The sequence below is a fragment of the Bos mutus genome, chromosome 26 (assembly GCF_027580195.1).
Source record: "Bos mutus isolate GX-2022 chromosome 26, NWIPB_WYAK_1.1, whole genome shotgun sequence".
NCBI lineage: Eukaryota > Metazoa > Chordata > Mammalia > Artiodactyla > Bovidae > Bos > Bos mutus.
Window position 1 is genome coordinate 29,421,033 of NC_091642.1, and position 22,577 is coordinate 29,443,609.

The window sequence follows — 22,577 nt, forward strand, 5'->3', positions numbered from 1 at the left end:
AATGGTACCCCACTCCAGTACTCTTGCCTGAAAAGTCCCATGGATGGAGGAGCCTGGTGGGCTGCAGTCCATGGGGTCGCTAGGAGTCGGACACGATTGAGCGACTTCACTTTCACTTTTCACTTTCATGCATTGGAGAAGGAAATGGCAGCCCACTCCAGTGTTCTTGCCTGGAGAATCCCAGAGACGGGGGAGCCTGGTGGGCTGCTGTCTATGGGGTCGCACAGAGTCGGACACGACTGAAGCGACTTAGCAGCAGCAGCAGCAGCAAAGAGGGATAAAAATTGATATGACCAGGTGACAAACATAGAATTTAATAAAGCATAGAACAGAGCTGAAAATCAGAAAGTAACAGTATCAGTAAAATAGTAATATCTGAGAGGACATTTAAAATAGATCCTTTCTTTTTCTATTTCTCTATATTTTTTATAATTATTAAATTTTTACTTTTATAATTTTATAATAAAGTGGTAATACTAAATATATTTTAAAACAAAATTATATTTGTCTGGGCATGTCTATGTGTGTGTGTGTATGCATGCATGAATGGATAAGTCATTCTAGACTGAAGGAACTAGCATGTTGATTTATGATTATCGCAGGAATATGAGTAATACTTTTTTGTTTACATATTTACCAAATAATTTATATATTCTACTACAAACAATTAGTTTTATTAGCAGACAAAAATGTAGGGTTCCCCCCCCACCAAACAAAAACATTTTTGATTTGTCACTATATGCAAATTCCTTATGTAAAGGGTATAGCTAGGATAAACATAGGTCATATGTCAACATATGCACTGAAAACAAAATCTTATTGTAGTTGATTTAGAATGTTGTATTAATTTCTTCTGTACAGCAAAGTGACTCAGTTATGCATATATATATTATTTTTCATATTCTTTTTCATTATGATTTGTCACAAGATACTGAATATAGTTACTTGTGCTATACAGTAGAACCTTCTTATTTATTCACCCATATCTGTAGTTTGCCTCTGCTAATCTCAAACTCCCATTCCTTCCCTCCCCTACCTACACTTCCTGGCAACCACAAGCCTGTTCTCTATACCTATGAATATGTTTTGCTTCACAGATACGTTGATTTGTATTATATTTTAATTTTACATATAAGTGATATCATATGGTATTTCTCTTTCTCTTTCTGACTTACTTTGCTTAGTATGATAATCTATAGGTCCATTCATGTTGTTGTATATGGCATTATTTCATTCTTTGTGATGGTTGAGTAACCTTCCAGTGTGTGTATATAATACATATATATACATATATATATTCTTATATACCACATCTTCTTACAATTCATCTGTCAATGGACATTTAGGTTATTTCCACACTTGGCAATTATAAACAGTGCTGCTATGAACAAAGGGGTACGTGTATCTTTTTGAATAATAGTTTTGTCTGGGTATATGCCCAAGGGTGGGATGGCTAGATCACATGACAATTCTATTTTTGGTTTTTTGAGGACCCTCATACTGTTTTCCATAGTGGCTATACCAATTTACAATCCCACCAACAGTGTAAGAACATTCCCTCTTTGGCATTTGTCATTTGTAAATATTTTAATGGTGGCCATTAAATGTGAGGTGGTACCTCATTTTAGTTTGATTTGCATTTCTCTAATAATTAGCGATATTTTCAGCTTTTCACCATTCACTCAAATACTGGCTGTCGATTTGTCATAAATGGCTTTTATTATGTTGAGACATGTTCTCTCTACACCAATTTTCATTAGAGTTTTTACCTAAATGGATGTGATTTATCAAAGGCAAATTTTTCTGTGTCTATTGAGATGATCATGTGGTTTCTATCCTTTCTTTTGTTGATGTGGTGTACCCACTGATTGATCAGTGTATGCTGAACCATCCTTATGACCCTCAGATGAATCCAACTTGGTTGTGGTTTTATGCATTGTTGGATTTGGCTTCCTAATATTCTGTTGAGAATTTTCGTGTCTATGGTCATCAAAGATACTGGCCTGTAATTTTCTTTTTTGATACTCTGTGTGGTTTTGGTATCAGGGTGATGATACCACAGAATGTCTTTGGGAGTGTTCAAAAGGAACTGAACTTTTTATTAAACAAAAATTGCACACTACTGAGATGATTTGTATATAATGGGGGGCATCAGTTATGATTTGATAAGTGAGCATTTTTGACATGGGGTAATTTTCCTATGGTAGTGTTTTGTAAAAAAAATTTGTGTGCTCATTTACATTCAGTGTGATAATCCATATTCCTCTAAAACCTCAAATGTAAAATAAATCTTCCATATGTATATATACCTATACTCTGAATAATGCTTAACTTCCCTAGCATTCTTCCATGTTAACACTTCACATAATAGATGGTAAGATTTAGTAGACTTCAAGTATTTTTCTTTTTAACTTTACTAAAGAATAATTGATTTACAATGTTGTGTTAATTTCTGCTATACATCAAAGTGACTCAGTTATGCACGCATGCATATATATATATATATATTCTTTTCCATTATGGCTTCTCATAGGATATTGAATATAGTTCCCTGACATCATTAAGTATTCTTAAACAGTAAAACACATTACATTATCTCTCTTGAAGTCAACTCTCAACAATTTCAACCTTTGGACACTAGATTTCAAATAATGGACACTAGATTAATATTAAAATATTACATGGTTCAAGCTCAAAAATTCCTTAAAATTACTAGCTATACGTAACACCAAAAACATTCTAAGGTCATATAAATCTACCTAAATTATTATTGTCAGAATTTCTCTTCTTCTTTAATGTCTAAAGAAAATAAAGGATCCGAATTACTCAGCTATTTTTAAACACTTGCTATTGCTCAGTCTCATTTAATAGTACAGATTATAAGACTACCAGGTGCTGAGGACAAACATGATTCCACAAAATACACCCACTGTTAATCAACAGAAATCCTCTTAATTACCTATAGACTTTCCAGGACAAAGCAAAATGATGAAAATGAAAATATGTTCAAACTATAAACAAGTCCTCAAAGAATCTACTGTATTTAAACAATATTTAGAGCATCTTTTCTGTAGTAATTTGAAATGTGTGGATTGGAAAAGTCAATAATCAAACCATATCAATGTTGCCATTTCCATCTGAGTTACTGAGGATAATCCAACAAATTAAGCAACAGCTCTTCCTTTTATATTGTCAAAGAATTTTGATTTTGAAGCTGCTTCAAATTTGCTAAAGGAATGCAATAATTTCAAAGAAAAAAATGTCATGAAGCTATTACTAAGTCACCTCCTCAAAGATGTTTGGCAACATAAGTAGAAATAAGTATTCCTACTGGGCAACCACTTTGAAGAATTACTTGAAATGCATCTCTTAAAGTTAAAAATACTCTACGACCCAAGCAATTCCACTCTTAGGTATTAAGCCAAGAGAAATAAACACCCATGTCCACAAAAAGATGCACAAACTGTACACCATAGCTTTAGCCATAGTAGACAAAAATGGGAATAATCCAAATGTCTACCAATAGACGAATGGAAAAACTGTGGTATATTAGTACAATGGAATTTATTTAGCAATAAAAAAAGAATAAGTTACAGATAAACATAACAAAATGGATAAATCTCAAAAACATTAGCTGATCAAAACAGAACAGATATAAAAAATGTATACTATATGACTACATTTATATGAGGCTCAAGTACAGGCAAAACTGATCTTTGGTGGCAAATCAGAACAGTAATTGCATATGGGATATGGGTGATAACTGGAAGGGGGTACAAAGGAACTTTCTCAGATTGTGGAAGTGCTCTATATTTTGAAAGTGAGGTTACACAAATGTTTACAGTTATCAAATTCATCTAAGAGTACACAAGATGTGTACATTTTACTGCATGTAATTTTTACATAAACAAAAATCTAAATAAGCAAATAAGGTAAAACCCAAACCAGAAAAATGCAAATGTACTGAGATTGTTATAGTTCTAGTAGTGAAAACAGGAAAGACTAGACTTAAGTCTATATCTGCCAATTAGTCAATCAGCAATTTGGAGCACCTGTGTATAATGAACCTGACGGAAAAAAACCACTGAATTAACAGAATGCCAGCAGATAACCCCATTTTTTTCCATTTTTACTACATAAAACTTAATGATTTTTCTGAAGATAAGAAAAGAAAAATAAACATTCATACTTATAGCAATACTGGGGAAAGCAAAGTTTTTCATCAATACCTGAACCCAGAGTAGGCTTTGCTATGATACAGAATTTGGTTAAGGCATGAAAAAAAAGTAAGATTTCATTTCACAGTGTAATGTTATATAGCAAGGTGAAACAGTATTTGCTGAAAGTTTCCAAACCTAGTCCTTCGGGCATGTTTCTGATAATATAGAACCCATTAATCTGCCAGACCCTGTTCAAAGTGAAACAAGAAGGAAAGGGGGGCAGGACACAGCCTTTAAAAGAATGACAGATATTAGGACATGACCAAAACTGATTAGAACTAACTAGATCCAAGATGGTGGAAGATCTGGTTCCCTCCAGATTTTTGTTCTATATGTCCCTTTTTTGGATAATTTTAACCTGTATCTCTTCCTTGTAATAAACCTTGAATATAATAGCTTTCAGTGAGTTCTACTGAGTCCTTTCTGGTGAATTATCAAATCTGAGGAGAGGAGCAGAGGGGGAGGTGTCCTTACAACTGGTATCTGATGTGACAGCAGTCTTATAGGGACTGTTCTCTCAGACTGCACTCTGGTGAAACTCACTGCAACTCCAAAAAGGTTTAAAAAAAGAATATGAGTTTCTTGAGAGCTGAAAGTTCATCAATGATACATAGTAAAAAAGAAAAAATATTTGAAATAGATACTCAGGATATTAATATTTTCTAACATTAACAGCAATAATGTTAATGATGATGAAGATAATAAAAACAGCAACTATTTACTGCATGCCCTAACTATAGTCTCCATTTATAGATGAATTTAGAATGAAATGACTTGCTTAAGATCATACCACTAGTGACAAACAGTATGTGAGTCCTGATTTAACTAATTTTAAAGCCTGTACAGCATCATATTGTATCTCATAAGACAAAGAAGTTTAATATATTTTGCAAAGGACAAACAAATATCCAGTAACTTCATCACTAAAATAGTATCATTAAAGGTAAGTAACTGTTTGTTAGCACTGGTCAGGAATGTAGAATACTTAAGTTCTCCAACCTTTAACTAAGACTCAGTCATAAGCATTCTGATACTTACAACTTGTCTTTGAAATTATTAATAGAACATGAGCTACATAAGTTAAAAACAAATTTAAATCACTAGTTTATTACATATTACTAAGTAAATGTTCATTGCTCAACTATGTCTGACTCATTGCAAGCCCATGGACTGTATCCCACTAGGCTCCTCTGTCCATGGAATTCTTCAGGCAAAAATACTGGGGTGGGTAACCATTCCCTTCTCCAGGGGATCATGTCAACCCGGGAATCGAACCAGGATCTCCTGCACTGCAGGCAGATTCTTTACCATCTGAGCCACCAGGGAAGCCCAAATGCTAGATACAAATTCCAAATACCTAAGGTAGATAAATGACACTTCTACCAAGAAAATCACCATGTATCATACCCTAATCTGTAAAGAATGGGCATCGAGCTCTGTCTTACATATTTCTCTACAAGTTTTCCTCTTTCCTTCTATAGTTTTCTCTCACATCCTGGAACTGCCCTAGTGGCCTCTAAGAAAGGCCAAAGGGAACTAGGATCTGATGGTCCAAGCAAGACCAGCTGGACTGTCTCAAGCTGAACACTATACTCAAAGGTCATGAAGGCCTTTCCACCTTGAAACTAGACCTTTTAATCAGGATATAAATAAACACAGTTCTTATATATGTAAAATACACACATACAGATACATAAACATATACATACACCCACACATAAATAATAGTATAGTAGCAAGGAGACACTCTGAATTGAGCACTTTATGTTTTTAGTAATCATAAGAAAAACATAAGAAAGTGCCCAGGCAACTGGTTGCAATTGATTGATTGATTATATTAATTGGTTTTATGTAGGTCCAGAGCAAACATTACATATTGAATGCTATTTATTGAGATTACTTTAAAACTCATTATCATACTTCTACTAAACATGAAAACCAACAAATCAAGTTGTGCTCTGTCAATTTTGGCAAACCAATCATAACAAAAATGTCTCAAGAGTGGATCAGTCTGGATCTACATTAAAAATTAAAGGAGAACTGAGTGACGTGAAATACAGGCAACACGAAGGAGAAAAGCGAACTTAAGTAAAGGATGGGAAAGAAGGAGAGACACACTAATGAACTAACACACACATACTAATGCCCACAAATAACCCACAGAGACAGAGAAAGTACCTGGAAAGCTGTGAGTGCGCCAGTCCCTGGGTTATACAGGCATCGCAGCGAAGGCATGCTGTCCGCCAGGCTGGAGCAGCCCAGCCACAGAGACCTGGGCATAGAGCACTGCAGAGAGAGGACAACTATGAGATGGGACAGCATGAGACAGGATGACACAGATTACAGGAATTCTCAAAGCTTGGCTAAATACAATATTCCAGTTGCAGCTTGCCTTTATGACAGAAACATCTTCAAGAAAATACTATTTACTAGTTCTAACCCCAGATGGAAACTCAAAAGGAGCACTAGTGCCCAAAAAAGGAAGAAAAAAAAGTTATAGGTCAAAAAGCAAAATATTTAATTTAAAAATTTATTCCTGTTCTTCTGTGTATGAAACTAAAGGAAATCTACTTCTTATTCCAATTAATCAATTCTTTTCCTCTACGCACCTCAACTCATCTCCCATAAACTCACCACAAAAGTGAAATATTGTGCAGACTAAGCAGAAAAAAGAAATCATTCATAGTAGCACTTCAACACTAGAAACGGTAAATTAGAAAACAAAATATCACAGGAAACTTAAAAGGATTTTAAGAAGGTGGGAAGAAGGAAAAGAAAAAGTATTATACCCCTACAGTTTGACAGCAACTAATGCCGCAAAATTTGCATACGTTTTATGTATCTTGTTAGTCTGCTATTCATTAACCAAAATGCATAAGTTACCATAGCAGCTGCCTCTTTATCTTTCCAGATGGATTTAGGGGGATGTGGGGGATGGCAGGAGGAGGCAAGAAACAATCCAAACAGAAGGGAAAACAACAACAAAGCAAGCAGAGACAGGGACAGAAAAAGAGGACCCCAAAAAGCTGCTGGTCCTAAAACCTTGTAAATAAACAAACAAGTAACGTGTAAGTGTAAATATACATACAGTATATTCAAAACAAAACAAAACAAAAGGTAGAACTTATGAGTTTTAGTATTACTAATTAAACAGTATTAGTGGTACTGCTCCTGTACCTTATAAACACTATATCTTTTAGAAGAATTTTTACAATCTTTAGATTTCCCTAAATGTATCCCAGGTTGAATCTTTGTCCATCAACTTGGGTGCTATTACAGTCTAGTAATACTAAAAAACTAAATACCTGATCATAGCACATATAAAAACAGAAAAACATTTTAAAGCACAACAGTCAGTGCACATAATACTAAACTTTGAATTATAAGCTTTGAACTATTTATTATCATCATGGGACTTTTTTCTTCTTAAAACACTTTAGTTGGGGAAATATTAAGGAAACAAAATATGGTATTCACTGTTCACTATCTATAACTGATACAAGGATGGTATACTGGAAAGGCCTTCAAAAATTGGTTTAGACTCCAGCTTTCAGATCATTATTTTCTTATTTTTTAGTTAAGGTGATTGATGCCCAGAAGAAATTAAGCATTTATCCATGATCATAGAATTTAGAAAGTAGAGAAGTAAGAACTAGAATCCTGGCCTACTGCTTTTCAGTTCAGAACTCTTCTTGCCTCTATCCTCCCCTAGGTCATAAAGTGGAAGCATCAGACTTCAAAAACAGGTATCTACTAAAGGCATCACTGGATAACTTAACAACCAAAACAGCTAAACTGCTTTGAACTACTACAACAATCACGTAATTTTTTTGTTTCAAAGTTTCTTCTCCTCAAACTACAATCCATTTTACAAACAGCCACTAAACAGAATTGTCTTCACTTTGTGATCGTGTCACTCTCGTCAATAATTCACAAGGCTCCCTAGAAATTCAAGCACTCTATTAATCTGACCTTTCCCCACTGCCTACATCAACTCACCCTCTCTGTCCTTCCAGTTGGCCCTGGAACTCTAATGAATTACCTTGATATTTTGTTCAAATATACATCTTACCCCCATACTTTTGAACTTGTAATTTCCTTCTTCCTTTCACCCTAACCATACACGTGCATGCTTTCATCTACCATTTACTTATTTGTCTCCTAAGAATTTTGGGGCTTTCCAGGTGGCACTAGTGGTAAAGAATCCACCTGCCAATGCAGGAGATGCAAGAGACTCAGTTTGATCCCTGGGTCAGGAAGATCCCCTTGAGTAGGAAACGGTAACTTGCTCCAGTAATCTTGCCTGGAAATTTCTATAGACAGAAGAGCCTGGCAGGCTACAGTCCATGGGGCTGCAAAGAGCCAGGCATGACTGAGCATGAACTCCTAAGAATTATTTAATTTCAGTCTCATCCAGTGGTTCTCAGTAGCAGATATTCTCATTTTGTGAGAAGGCAGCTGGGAGAAGAGGACAAGGAAGAGCAGGATAAAAAAAAAAAAGTTTCTTTCCCCTTGAGAACCACTGTTCTATTAATATGACTCTATACTGCTGCTGCTGCTAAGTCACTTCAGTCGTGTCCGACTCTCTGCAAGCCCATAGACGGCAGCCCACCAGGCTCCCCCGTCCCTGGGATTTTCCAGGCAAGAACACCAGAGTGGGTTGCCATTTCCTTCTCCAATGCATGAAAGTGAAAAGTCAAAGTGAAGTTGCTCAGTCGTGTCTGACTCTTAGCGACCTCATGGACTGCAGCCTACCAGGCTCCTCTGTCCATGGGATTTTCCAGGCAACAGTACAAGAGTGGGGTGCCACTGGCTTCTCTGGACCCTATACTGGAAGCACCAAATTCTTAGCCAAAATAATTTTTGTTAGGAAGATGACATTAAAAGTTTCTAAATCTAATGTTTTGGCCATTTATCTGACAAGTACTTGTTGAGTATCTTCTTTGTGCTGGGCACTGTCCTAGGCACTAGGGATAGAACAATGAACAAAAGAAACAAAAATACTTTATATTCTGGTGATAAGTCTCTCAGCCATAAATTCTTCTATATTTAAAATCTTTAATGGAAAAGAAATTCACTGGTAGTGACTTTCTCTCATTGTTAATGAGACAACCTATATGATTAATCAAGTGGTTAAAAGTTCTGTGTATCCTGGGTAGAACAATGTTCACGCTGAAGGGACTGAATTTGAGAAAAGAGAGAAATAAAGCGAGAATTTTTAAAAGCCAAAATGAAAACAGGGAAAGAAAATGGAGTAGGCACTGAAAAATAGCCTGTCACTTTTCTGACTTCCCTTCAGAAGAGGTAGATGGCTCATATACTTTTGGCAATAACTAAGTGCATGATCTCCACTTTTTAATTAAAATATACATTTTTATTTATATTTATGACTGCTCCCTGGTAAGCTTTTAAGGCATTCCTCTTTTGAATGTTTTGTCTCCTTCATTTTATATTAGGTTCTGCGTTATTTTTGCAGTATGTACTTGGTTAATCATTATCTAACTGTCCTTTCTGTTACTCATTCTAATGCCCTTCTCCTCATTCATTCATTCCTATCGTCCATCAAAACTCCTAAAAACTAAGAATTTGAAAGGGCTTTATCCCACCTCCCTAAACTAAAATTCCCAAATAAAACTATAATCAATAATAAGCCACATACACCCAGGAAAGTCACTAGATATACTGGTGTGATTTCTAAAATAGCATTAAATTGCAAACACCACACAGAGGATGCATTCCCGATTATTACAAGACAATTGGTGTGGGTATGATAACCACACTTGAATATAGTCTGATCTGCACATTACCATAAGATTTTATATATTATAGCTCAATTTAAAAACCAATTTTCAAATTGGTTTGTATTGTAACAATTAATCTTACCCATACTGGTAAATGCCACTTTAAAACACTGAGGAAAAAAGATATAATTACAAAATTAATGGAATAGGCTATAATTTCTAACTCTACCTCTTTCCCTTCTATCTTCACATTTAGCAGCATTTTCTAAATGAAAAAGGAAATCAAAAGAAATTTAGGCAATAAGCAACAGAGTGGAAAAGGGTGCCACTGCGGTTACTGTTCCTTATGTAGTCTAAACATTTCAGGGTCATCCTGATTGGTCAGTTTTCTGACAAAAATGTATGACTTTCTCTGTCCTTCAACAATGAACAAATAATCCTCCTTAAGATGCCCAAAACCCACGTAAGTTTTCTACTAAAAGTTGAGACAGTAAAAGTTTGTTTCTCCTTGCAAACTAATATGGGAATTCCTAAGACTTTCCTTCTACACTTAAAACAATTTTTTAATAAAAGTAGGTTCCAAACTAAACTGCAATCTAGCAACTATATTCTCACTTTTAAATATTTAACTTCCATTATCTGTTAAAGAACTTGTGAAGGACCTATTCCTTAAGTATTTCTCCTCTGCAATCTCAAAAGCTACAATGAAGTTTGAATCACACATGGGTCTCCCTCTAACAGAAATCTAGCCTTACATAGCACAGGTTTATTTCTTCAGCTCACTTTCTACTTAACCTCACCCCAAATGGCTCTCCACTGCAACTCTCAAAATAAGGTTGAAAACTACAATAATTTATTACAACTGAAGTTTGTTACTCAACTGAATGAGTTTACCAGCTTTTAAAAAACATACACAGCATTTTTTTAAATGCTTAAAACATGTTTCTACTACTTGAAAGAATCAAGAAAAATCAAAGAAAAAGAGATTGAAACGCTGCACAAGGGGCCTGCAGTGCTTTGAGGAGGAAGTGTCTAAGGTCCATCAGGTTCAACAGCACAAACTCATTTTCACAGAGAACACTGAAAATCTTGACTCTTCCCCTTATTTGGCTGCCTGGAAAAAGCCACAGTTTCTCTTCACTGATAGAACGCCCTGCAGGCAAAGGGCTGGCCTTAGCATTTACTATATGAAAGCTGAATGACAAAACCCCTTAAACTCAGGTCCCTGGTTGGTCAACTTCTAGGAGTAATAGAAGCTATAATAATCAACAGTAAAAAGATTGCTGCATTGAGAGTTTATGTATCCTTAAGCCATGAAATAGAATTCCCTTTTCACAACTATATCAACTAAAAAATTCAGGCCAAGAGAACTATAGTATTCCATAGATCATGTATATTCAGTCTCTACCTATACAAATTCATTGACCTGCCACTTAAGAATCCCAATTTAGTTCACTTACCAAAGTGTCATATATGATAATCATATCTGCCTACCCTTAATGCACAAGGTTTTGGTAAAGTTAAAATAAGGGATCTAAAACTTCAAGTACGAAAGAAAAAATATAAAGTGCATCATTACCAAGAACAGGATTCCATGAATGCCACTTGCATTTCAAAATGTTCTGAGAAGCCATTAAGAAGTGTAGATCATGGAATCAATAAGTTCACAAACAGTAACTACAAGGAAAAATACAATAATGTACTAAATTGTGTCACACAATTGCTGCTATATAAGTTTAAAGTTCTAATTTTTAGAAAAGTTCAGACACAGGCTTTAATTTTTTTGTAGAACTTGTTACTGTATGTAAATTTATTACGTTTGCCTCCTCTATCAGACTGTATTTCTTAGATATGAGTCATGTCTTTTTTTTTTTTAACTCTCCACTGTCTGATCAGAGTAGATGCTCAATAAAAGTGCTTTTAATGTCAAGAGATCAGCAAAAGCTACCTATCATAAAGAGAGAAGTAAGGAAACAGTTTTTGCTTATACAACAGTGAGAATACCGGTAAAATAACACTGGTTACTTTACTGAGATTGATCTTACCAGGCTGGAAGGTATGTGTGTTGGAAAAATCTCTTTCATAATTTATCATCTTACTCACCTGTAAGACAATCTAGTCAGCAAGTAAGATCCAGAGAGGTTAAATAAATTACTGAAAGTGAATGGGTATCACACAAGTGGTAAATATAGGATTCAAAGCTAGATACTCTACTAGGATGATGCCACACAAAAATGGCATTTAAAAAGTCAGACATGAAGTTATCTCATTTATTAAGAAATACAGAGCCAAAGGTGGGTTTCAGGGCACTGAAACTAAAGAAAAGGAGTCCCATCCAAGAGGCCATGGTAAGTAACAATGTGGTGGCCCCAACTTATATAAAGCAGAAGATCAACAGGACTTAACAACTAATGAAAGGAACGAAGAAAGTAAGTCAGAAATAAGCCCCTAGATTTCAAAGGAATGACTCGAAGAAGGATGGTAGCACTGACAGACACACATAAACTAAAAATGCTCTGTGGGTTCTGGGGTATTGGGCTGGGAATGGAGTAGGTAAGGTCAGAAAGCGTAAATATAACATGAAAATAAACCTCTTATATGTGAGTGAAAATATGGCATGGGCAGAAAGCTGTAAGTGCTACACAAATACAGCATCACTGGCTTCTGCATAAATTATAATCCACTAGGTTGCAAGCATTTGTTGTAAAAATACTAGTGAGACTTTTTTAATTTAAAAAATAAATTGATTCCTCTTACCCCTCAACTCCCTTCCTACCTGAAAAACTCAGTTCGACAGACATTGAGTGAGTACAAGCCAAGTGGGCATCAAACTGATTGGTATAAATTAAATGGCAACAATGGCCCAATACAGGTTTTTGGAGTCCAAGTGCGTGTGAGAGAGGTGTCCCTGAGGGGTAAGAGAGTTTCATAGTCCAAGTAGAATGAGGGAAAAAAACTTTACAAGAGACGGGCCTGTCATGGAGTTCTATAGCTCGAGTTGAGTGAGGAGAGCTTCTACATGGGGGACTGAAGTGGCAGTGAGCAAGATGATGACGTGTCCACATGACGGGGAAGGGCAGGGTAGTAAGAGTTCCCAAAGCAAACAGAAGAAGACATTCACAGAGTAGAGGGATAGTGGCCCAGCAAAGAGTTTCTGACTCAATGGGGAGAAAGGGTAGAAGGGGCAGTCCAGTGCAAATAGATTCCAAAAGGTTGGGGAAAGCATCCATACAGAGTATTGGGTGAGAAATGGAGACAGAGCTATGTCACCAATGGGAGATGAGTTATATGGGAAGATTCACTGAATCAAGTGGGTAGAGCAAATATTAAGGATAATAAGAGCAAATATTAAGGATAATAAAAAACCCAAACTTCTCATCAGAGAAGAGTTACAGATAAAGAAATGAAGAAAGCTAGAGTGAATACTATGCTGCTGAACTAGATATTATGAATCCAAAGCTTTGTATCAGAGACAGAGACAATTCTAGGTTAAGTGATGTATGTATAGGTATATACACATACATACAAACAAACATACCCCCTGGCTCTATCAAATGACAGGGTGTAGTAACAGTAACACCTTAATAGTAATGAGTACACTGATCACACACACACACATTTAGTGATTCTAAATATCACCCTCCACTAAAAAGAATCAGAGCTCCTTAGAACAATGGCTAATTCCAGAACTTGGGCAGGAAAAGTTTCAGATAAGTGCAGAGTACCTTATTGTGGTACTCAAAGAAAGATGGAGACATGGCAAGATGATACAGGGGCCAGTGCAAAGGCTCTCACAGGCTAATTCCAGGACAAACTGAACATCAGAACAAATAATGATGATAATGGATTATAATACTGGCAGATAATACCAGTATTACAACATGCCCCTCAATGATTCCTAACTCCTGATATTCATGAAACTTGTAAGTAATCCTGTCTCCTTGAGTGTGGAATAGCCTAATACCTTGCGTCTAGGTTATATAAGACTGTAACTTCTATCTTGCTAAGAGACTCCACTGTCTCCTTGGCTTGCATACTTTGATGAAGCAAGTAGTCACACTGGAGAGGTTCACATGGCAAGGAACTGAGGGTGGCCTCCAGTCAACAGCCAGCTAGGAACTGGGTCTCCAGTAACTCCCGAGGAAAGGAATTCTGCCAAAAACCATGTAAACTTGAAGTGGCTCTTTCCCCAATCAAGCCTTCAAACAGGACCTCAGCCCTGGCCAATACCTTCATTATAGTCTTGTAACGGATCAGATCAGGCATGCCCAGACTCCCGAACCAAAGAAATCATGTGATAATAAATGTGTGCTCTATGCCACTAAATTTGTGGTAATTTAGTATGCCACAAAAACTAATATAATAACACACTGAGTAAAACAGAAATCCAAATTAATAATACACAAAATAAACTGAAGAGTGTGATGGGGAATATGATACTTAAATGGTCTCAAAATATTTTCCCATATAATACTTATTTCAAAAGGGAAAACAGTAATTTTACAGTAGAAAAACCTAACACCTTAATCAAGTGATAATTATTGTTACCAATAATGAAACAAATTAAAATAATGTGTCACCTGATAGACTGCAATAAGAACACAGCATCACCTCTGTGATATTTCTGCCAGTGATATACAGCCTATATCTAATTATAAGAAAACATCAGAAAAACCCAAACTGAAAAATAATCCACAAAATAACTGTCCTGTAATCCTCAAGAATGTCAATGTTAGGGAAGTCAAGGAAAGACTAAAGAATTGTTCCCTTCTGAAGGGAGACTAAAGAAGACATGATAACTAAATCCAACATGTCATTCTGGACTAGATCCTTATGTATAAAAGGTCATTTATTGCAGTTGATAGAAAAACTTGGGAGTCTGTGGATTAGCTGGCAGTCATGTATCAATACTAATTTCCTTATTTTTATGGTTATTATTGGGTTCTACAGGAGGATGTAGATTTAGAAAAGGCAGAGGAACCAGAGATCAAATTGCTAACATCTGTAGGATCATCGAAAAAGCAAGAGAGTTCCAGAAAAACATCTACTTCTGCTTTATTGACTATGCCAAAGCCTTTGACTGTGTGGATCACAACAAACTGTGGAAAACTCTTTAAGAGATGGGAATACCAGACCACCTGATTTGCCTCCTTGATCTGTATGCAGGTCAAGAAGCAACAGTTAGAACTGGATATGGAACAACAGACTGGTTCCAAATTAGGAAAGGAGTACGTCAAGGCTGCATATTGTCACCCTGCTGATTTAACCTATATGCAGAGTACATCATGTGAAATGCTGGGGTGGATGAAGCACAAGCTGGAATCAAGATTGCCTATCAATAACCTCAGATATGCAGATGACACCACCCTTATGGCAGAAAGCGAAGAGCTAAAGAGCCTCTTGGTGAAAGTGAAGAAGCAAAGTGAAAAAGTTGGCTTAAAACTCAACATTCAGAAAACTAAGATCATGGCATCCGGTCCCATCACTTGAGGCAATTAGATGGGGAAACAATGGAAAAAGTGAGAGATTTTATTCTGCTGCTGCTGCTGCTCAGTCACTTCAGTCGTGTCCAACTCTGTGCGACAGTGGGGTGACTTTATTCTATTGGGCTCCAAAATCACTGCAGATGGTGACTGCAGCCACGAAGTTAAAAGACGCTTGCTCCTTGGAAGAAAAGCTGTGACCAACCTGGACAGCATATTAAAAAGCAGAAACATTAATTACTTTGCCAACAAAGGTCCGTCTAGTCAAAGCTCTGGTTTTTCCAGTAGTGATGTATGGAGGTGAGAGTTGGACCATAAAGAAAGCTGAGCGTGGAAGACTTGATGCTTTTGAACTGTGGTGTTGGAGAAGACTCTTGAGAGTCCCTTGGACTGCAGGGAGATCCAACCAGTCCATCCTAAAGGAAATCAGTCCTGAATATTCATTGGAAGGACTGATGCTGAAGCTGAAACTCCAGTACTTTGGCCACCTGATGTGAAGAGCTGACTCTTTTGAAAAGACCCTGATGCTGGGAAAGATTGAAGGCAAGAGGAGAAGGGAACGACAGAGGATGAGATGGTTGGATGGCATCACTGACTCAATGGACATGAGTTTGAGTAAACTCGGGGAATTGGCAATGTAAAGGGAAGCCTGGCATGCTACAGTCCAAGGGGGTGGCAAAGAGTTGGACACGCTGAGCAACTCAACTGAAATGAACTGACAGGAAGATGTTCTTGTCTATAGGAAACAAATCAAAAAATTTAGGAATGATTAGACATCATGTCAGTATCTCACTCTCAAACGATCTATGGAAAAAATGATATTTGCATTTTACTTGCAACTTTTCCTTAAGCTTTGAGAATGCTTAAAATAATATGAAAAATTAGTTAATGAAAATTATATTGGGATTTTTGCCTTTGACAATGATGTGGTAATTGCCAGACTAAATTCCATGCAGAAAAAGACAACTATAAAAGCTACGTAAATACATTAATAAATAAAATTTTAAAAACCTGAATACAATAGAGAAAATGATTTGACAGCATCAAAAACAGCAAATGCAGCCAAGAGTTTAGGGGCCCAAATTTTGAGCAGGAGAAAAATGTGGTTAACCTGACTCACGATTCCCCTTGAGGCATTTGCTGATTCCTAGGGTTTGCAATGCAAAGAGCCAGATACTGAAAAACCAAGTTGAAAGCACATTTTGGCAATCTCATGGAGCTAAGGAGCCAAAAATTGGAATACAAACCCCTTCAAGGACAAGGTGCCCTGGTTAAACAACAACAAAAAAAATTAGGCTTTCAGTCAATACCAAGAAGGGCAGCAGAAACAGACCTGCTTCAGTTGAATCAAAGGGATATACCCATGAAAAGAATATTAAACCCTCTCTGAAGGAAGATATCATCTAAATTCTGTATGATTCTCATTTTTAAAAATGTCTAGCATTCAATAAAAATAATTAAGAATTCCAGTAAAAAAGATCAAATGTCCCCAAGACAGGAGGGTGGGGGGAAAGACCCAAACAGCCAAAAAACCAGAAATAACTCAAGTGTAGTAATCAAATTCAATCGGGGGTGGAAGTGGGAGGGTGTTGTTTAATGAGCACAGAGTTTCAATTCTGTAAGATGAAAAAGTTCTGGGGACTTCTCTGGTGGTCCAGTAGCTAAGACCCCTGTGCTCCCCCGTGCAGGGAGCCCAGGTTTGATCTCTGGTTGGGGAAGTAGATCCTCCATGCCACAACTAAAGATCTCACATGCCACAACTAAGAACCCGGCGTAGCCAAGTAAATAAATATTTTTTTATAAAAGAATTATTCACATTGGTTTAGAGCAGATTAGACAATGGCACCCCACTCCAGTATTCCTGCCTGGAAAATCCCATGGACGGAGGAGCCTGGAAGGCTGCAGTCCATGGGGTCGCTGAGGGTCGGACACGACTGAGCGACTTCACTTTCACTTTTCACTTTCATGCATTGGAGAAGGAAATGGCAACCCACTCCATTGTTCTTGCCTGGAGAATCCCAGGGACAGGGGAGCCTGGTGGGCTGCCATCTATGGGGTCACACAGAGTTAGACACGACTGAAGTGACTTAGCAGCAGCAGAGCAGATTAGAAACTCCAGTACTGTTGCCTGGAAAATCCATGGACGGAGGAGCCTGGTGGGCTGCTGTCCATGGGGTCGCTAAGAGTCGGACACGACTGAGCAACTTCACTTTCACGCATCGGAGAAGGAAATGGCAACCCACTCCAGTGTTCTTGCCTGGAGAATCCCAGGGACGGGGGAGCCTGGTGGGCTGCCGTCTATGGTGTCGCACAGAGTCGGACATGACTGAAGCGACTTAGCAGCAGCAGAGCAGATTAGAAACAAAGCAAGTGAAAATTAGTGAACAGGAAGATAGGTCAGTAGAAAATCACAGAATTAAAGCAGAGATAAAGGACAGAAAAATACCAAAATAAGGTCAGAGATATAAGTGACAGAGTAAACATACATGTGTTTGGATTCCCAGAAGGAAAAAGAAAAAATGAGGCAAAAGCAACCTTAAAGAAATATTAAAATTTTTCAAAAACTGATACAAATCATCAAGCCACAGAATTCAAGAATTTCTACAAACATACAAAGCAAGCATCTTTTCTATGCCTGTCACTCTAAGTTTGGATCAGTTTTATCCTTTGCACTTTCAATGTTGTGAAATATGTCTGAAAGTTCCTTTAATGTAAACTTCTTTGCCCTTCATGTGAAGTTTTTCTCCTAGGACATCTTCATCTTTTTTGGCACAACTACCTTCCTCATTTATGTTGATAAGTCCACTTTCGCTATGTTCCTCTGGCTGCATATCTAGAGTTTATCAAATGGTGTCAATATCAACATTTCTACAGTCAGCTATTTCTTCTATGACTCCATTTACCTTCAACTCAAATTTCAACTAATGTCCAGGTTTCAGGAAGATGGAAAAAGCACACTCTTTCCTCTTATCTCCCACTGAATTTAACTACTAAAAATGGACAGAATGGATAGTGCAGCTATTTGAGGACTCCTTGAAAAGTAAACAGGAGTAGGCAGACTGGGGAAGATGACTTCATCAAGCACCGATCTCAACAATGAATTTTCCTTTAAAAATTTTTATTTCTCCAGTATCCATGAGCCTAGATTGCGTTCTGAAAACCAAAAGTAGGTTATTATTAGTGTAGACAAAGAAAGACCCAGGAGAAGCACTCTAGGTCTGGTCCAATAAGTATAGAAGGGCTATCCTAATACTCAGGGAGAGTAGTGGAAATCTTCCATTCTTCTTTCTTTACAGTTCTGTTCTCTCCAAGCAATACGATGATGAAAACCACAGGAGAAGCAGGGCCCCATAGTAGTCTAAAGTTGAGTTAAGAAAACTCTTTTTGATCAGAGGAGTTTTGATCCTAAAAGACTGAGAAAAAAACCTCACTGCTCCCCGACCCTACCACCTCCATCCTCATCAGTTAGGTTCAGATGCAGTAACATACTCAGGTAGAGAAGCTTAAATGAAGCTCCAGCTTTCTGGCAGGAGGACTGAAAAAGGAAATCCCAGAGAACCAGATAGTACCAGGGAGATAATGGAGAGGGGGCAGCTCAGAAAAACAAGCCCATAAAGTGCTTTACGAACTCCTGTGCTCACCTGCAAGCTTCACATACATGGACATGTGACCAAAACAGCAAGCCACAGACTCTAAGAAATGAACTGCAAGACAGACTATCATCCAGATCCCAGACTGGCCACTGAGTGAGTGGCACACGCATGGAACAGATTTTAAGAACAGTGTAAAAGCTTTAAAAATGGAAGAGATATTGAACTCACGACCCTTAATATGGCTATTTGAACTAGTAGGCTGAACTGAACAGGGTTGAGAGTCTGATAAAACAAAAATATCAATATTAGGATTTAAATAAACTCAGAGTCTTATAATATTAAAAATGTCCAAGATACAACCCCCAAATTACTAGGCATACAAAGAAGAGTGTGGAGGATCTCAATGCACATCAACAGATGCCAATAATAAACGACACAGTTGTTGAATTACCTTTAAAGACAAAGACTTTACATAGTATAAAAATGTTTCAACAACTCACTGCAAACACTAGAAAGAAATGGAAAGACAGAAAGTATCAGCAAAAAAAAATACATATAAAGAAGAACCAAATGGAAATATAAGAACTGAAAATAATAAAAATTTTAACTCATTGTATAGACTCAGTAAAAGAATGGCTATTAGCAGACCAGTATTTTCCAAGAAGGGTTTCCCTGGTGCTAAGCAGCAAAGAATCTGCCTGCCAATGCACAAGACTGGAGTTCCATCCCTGGGTCAGGAAGATTCCCTGGAGAAGGAAAAGGCAACCCACTCCAGTGTTCTTGCCTGGGAAATCCCATGGACAGAGGAGCCTGCAGGGCTACAGTCCATGGGCCGCAAAGTGCTAGACATGACTTAGCAACGAAACAACAAATTTCTCATGAATATATAGGCAAAAATCCTAAACAAAATACTAGCAAATAAAATCCAGCAACATATAAAAAGGACTAACATCATGCCAAGTGAAATTTATCCCAGGAGTACAAAGTGGCTGCCTTGAGCCCTAAAAGTGTTTCAACACTGGCTCCATATCCTTGTTGCACTTTATTCCCGTGAGCTATCTCTGTACCCTTAAAATAGGTCCTCCTTCTTGCTTAAGGACAAAAAGAGACAAGTTGTTACTGGAAACCAAAACTATCCAATGAAGACAAAAATCGATGTCTAAAATGAGTATTATCCCCAGAATAAACACCATGGGAAGCCACAGTTATTTCAACAATGCCATCAGTGCTCAAAAAATAATGTTTTTTTAATTTAAGCCTTCTAAAATGAAACTGGATTAACGTTATGAAAAGTGAATCCCTGCCTTAAAGGAGATTATAATCTAGTAGAAAATTTAGATTTAAGTGCTTAGGCACTTTTAAACATTTATAAACATTGAAAAACACTACATAAATCAGAATTTAAATGTAAAGTATTACTAGTCTGATATCATTATTGCTAGCCCATATAAACTCACAATATTCTCATAGTCTTTGGATACCAAGTCCACTGCCGAGTGCAACAGAAGTGTTCAAGAAATCCCTGGTGAAGTGAACTGTTGAATTATCGTAACAACTGAGAACAGGTGTGACACTAACTGAGGAATTAAGACATTAATCCAGAAGAAGGTGCAGATTCATCATCAAATCAATTGTAAGATCCTGAGCAGTTCACTTAATTTCCATGTGCCTCACTCAGTGTCTCCACTGGTAAAATGGAGTAGATTAAAATATTTCTACCGATACCTTGCAGCAACAAAATTCTAAAAAATTCTTTTATTCAAATCCATCTGCAACACATCTAAATATGGATTTTTTAAAAAAGAAATTATTAGTTTCACCACAAAATGTGGCCTAAAGGGATGGAAATTCCTTTAAACAATATGGTGAAGGGGGAAAGAATAAAGCGGCTTTGATGCTTATTTAGAACTATTAGGATTCAAATCTGGCTGCTTTCTAAAATAAATTTTATTCATTATTATTTATTAAGTATGCAATTACTCAAATATAACACTCTGATACACTAGAATTTTGAACAAACAAATGCTTTAAAATTCTAATAACTATGCATAAGCAGTAAATTAGTCTTACTTGAATTTCTACTGCTGTGTAGCGCAGGGTTACTAAGTACGTAATTACATAAGAGAGCCACCCAACTTCCAAAGGAGCCATTCCAGTGAATTGTGTAAATAATATGCTTTAAAAAAACATAACCTCCTCACATATGAATTTAGATTCACCAGATATGGAGTAGCTGTGTACCTGTGAGACTAGAACACAGTCTTTAAAAGGCCTTCCTAATTATGAATTTACCAGAGAGATTAGAATGACCCAAAGCAAATTAATACATACTTTTTTCTTCATAACTTTCTATAAAAACATTTTCACTATTCTGCTTCACTACAGAAAACAAAAGATCTTAAAAGCCACTGATTTGAGATAAGATCTCCAGAGTACAAGACTATGATCAAATTTCTAACATTGACATTCTGGTTTTCCTAATTACCAAATGCTTGTGTTGTGTTTTTCTTTCATTTGTATCAAGATAAGTCCTAAATATTTGGTCTATGGCTCACTTAACCATAAGATTATTGAATTTGAATAAGGAAATTTTCTTTTTAAAAAAATCACACAAAATATTCAACATTAGCAGGCAGCATGCTGCTGCTGCTGCTGCTAAGTTGCTTCAGTCGTGTCCAACTCTGTGCGACCCCATAGACGGCAGCATAGCCTCATAATAATACCTAGATACCACATGTTTTCTGTACCAGAAAAGTCATTTTTAATACCCATTACAGAAAATCAACCAACTTAGTAAACAAATTTATGCATACAGCCAGGTGGTATTTTTATTCTCCCCATAACAGTACAAAAAGTAAGGTTGTTTGCCTACATTTTCTTTGCTACATTATTAAAAATCACCTTATGCTAAGTAAGGAGAATTCCTACATTTTTGAAGTGCTCATTTATTCAGTAAGAATAAAACTGCAATTTTCTCAGATCAGGTTTTACAAACTCAATCTCCTATACCTGTACTTAAAGACCTTTTAAATCATGCCACAAAGAAATTATTTGGCTATACTGGAATTTTATTTTATTAAAATCAAGTCAAATCCCACTGCAATAAACTCAAAGGTACTGTCCAAATTCCTTTATTGCACTAGAATTTATTGCATTAAATATTATTTGAAATAACTAGGCCACCAACTAAGGCCTGGGAATCACACACAACAATTTTTGATGATATGGGGTTGGCCTATACAACGACTTCAAATGAGCAGAGTCCTCATTGGGAGTATTAGATTTTATGTATTTCTGAAAAAGGGAGGGAGGGAGAAAGAGAAAAGAGAGGAAAAAGAAAAAAAAAGCTTGGTTGCAACTAGAGGAGTAAAGAGAAGTTGAAGCAGTCTTCCGTTTTGATGAAAGGCATTTGCAACATTTTTTTCAATAGGAATTTATACATGTGTTCATAGCAGTTGCTATGACTCAACAGAGGCCAGTATCATGTCAATAATCCATATATTAGGGCAGACTGGCTACCATTTGACCAATCCAGTCTAA

The 22,577-nt window shown here is 36.8% G+C and overlaps 1 protein-coding gene across 10 annotated transcripts in view; it reads right to left on the minus strand.

Moving 5' to 3' along the window:
• Nucleotides 1-22,577, minus strand: part of BTRC (beta-transducin repeat containing E3 ubiquitin protein ligase) — a 174,628-nt gene that overhangs the window by 111,188 nt on the left and 40,863 nt on the right. For 5 of the 10 annotated variants that reach the window (XM_005888092.3, XM_005888091.3, XM_070363962.1 and 2 more), the window contains one exon: nucleotides 6,399-6,506. The exons of 4 other annotated variants lie outside the window; for them this stretch is intronic. In XM_005888092.3, the coding sequence (XP_005888154.1) occupies nucleotides 6,399-6,506 (108 nt within the window). Of the gene's footprint in view, nucleotides 1-6,398; nucleotides 6,507-22,577 lie in introns of those variants that run through there. One more of the 10 variants, XM_070363966.1, reaches the window with a different exon arrangement.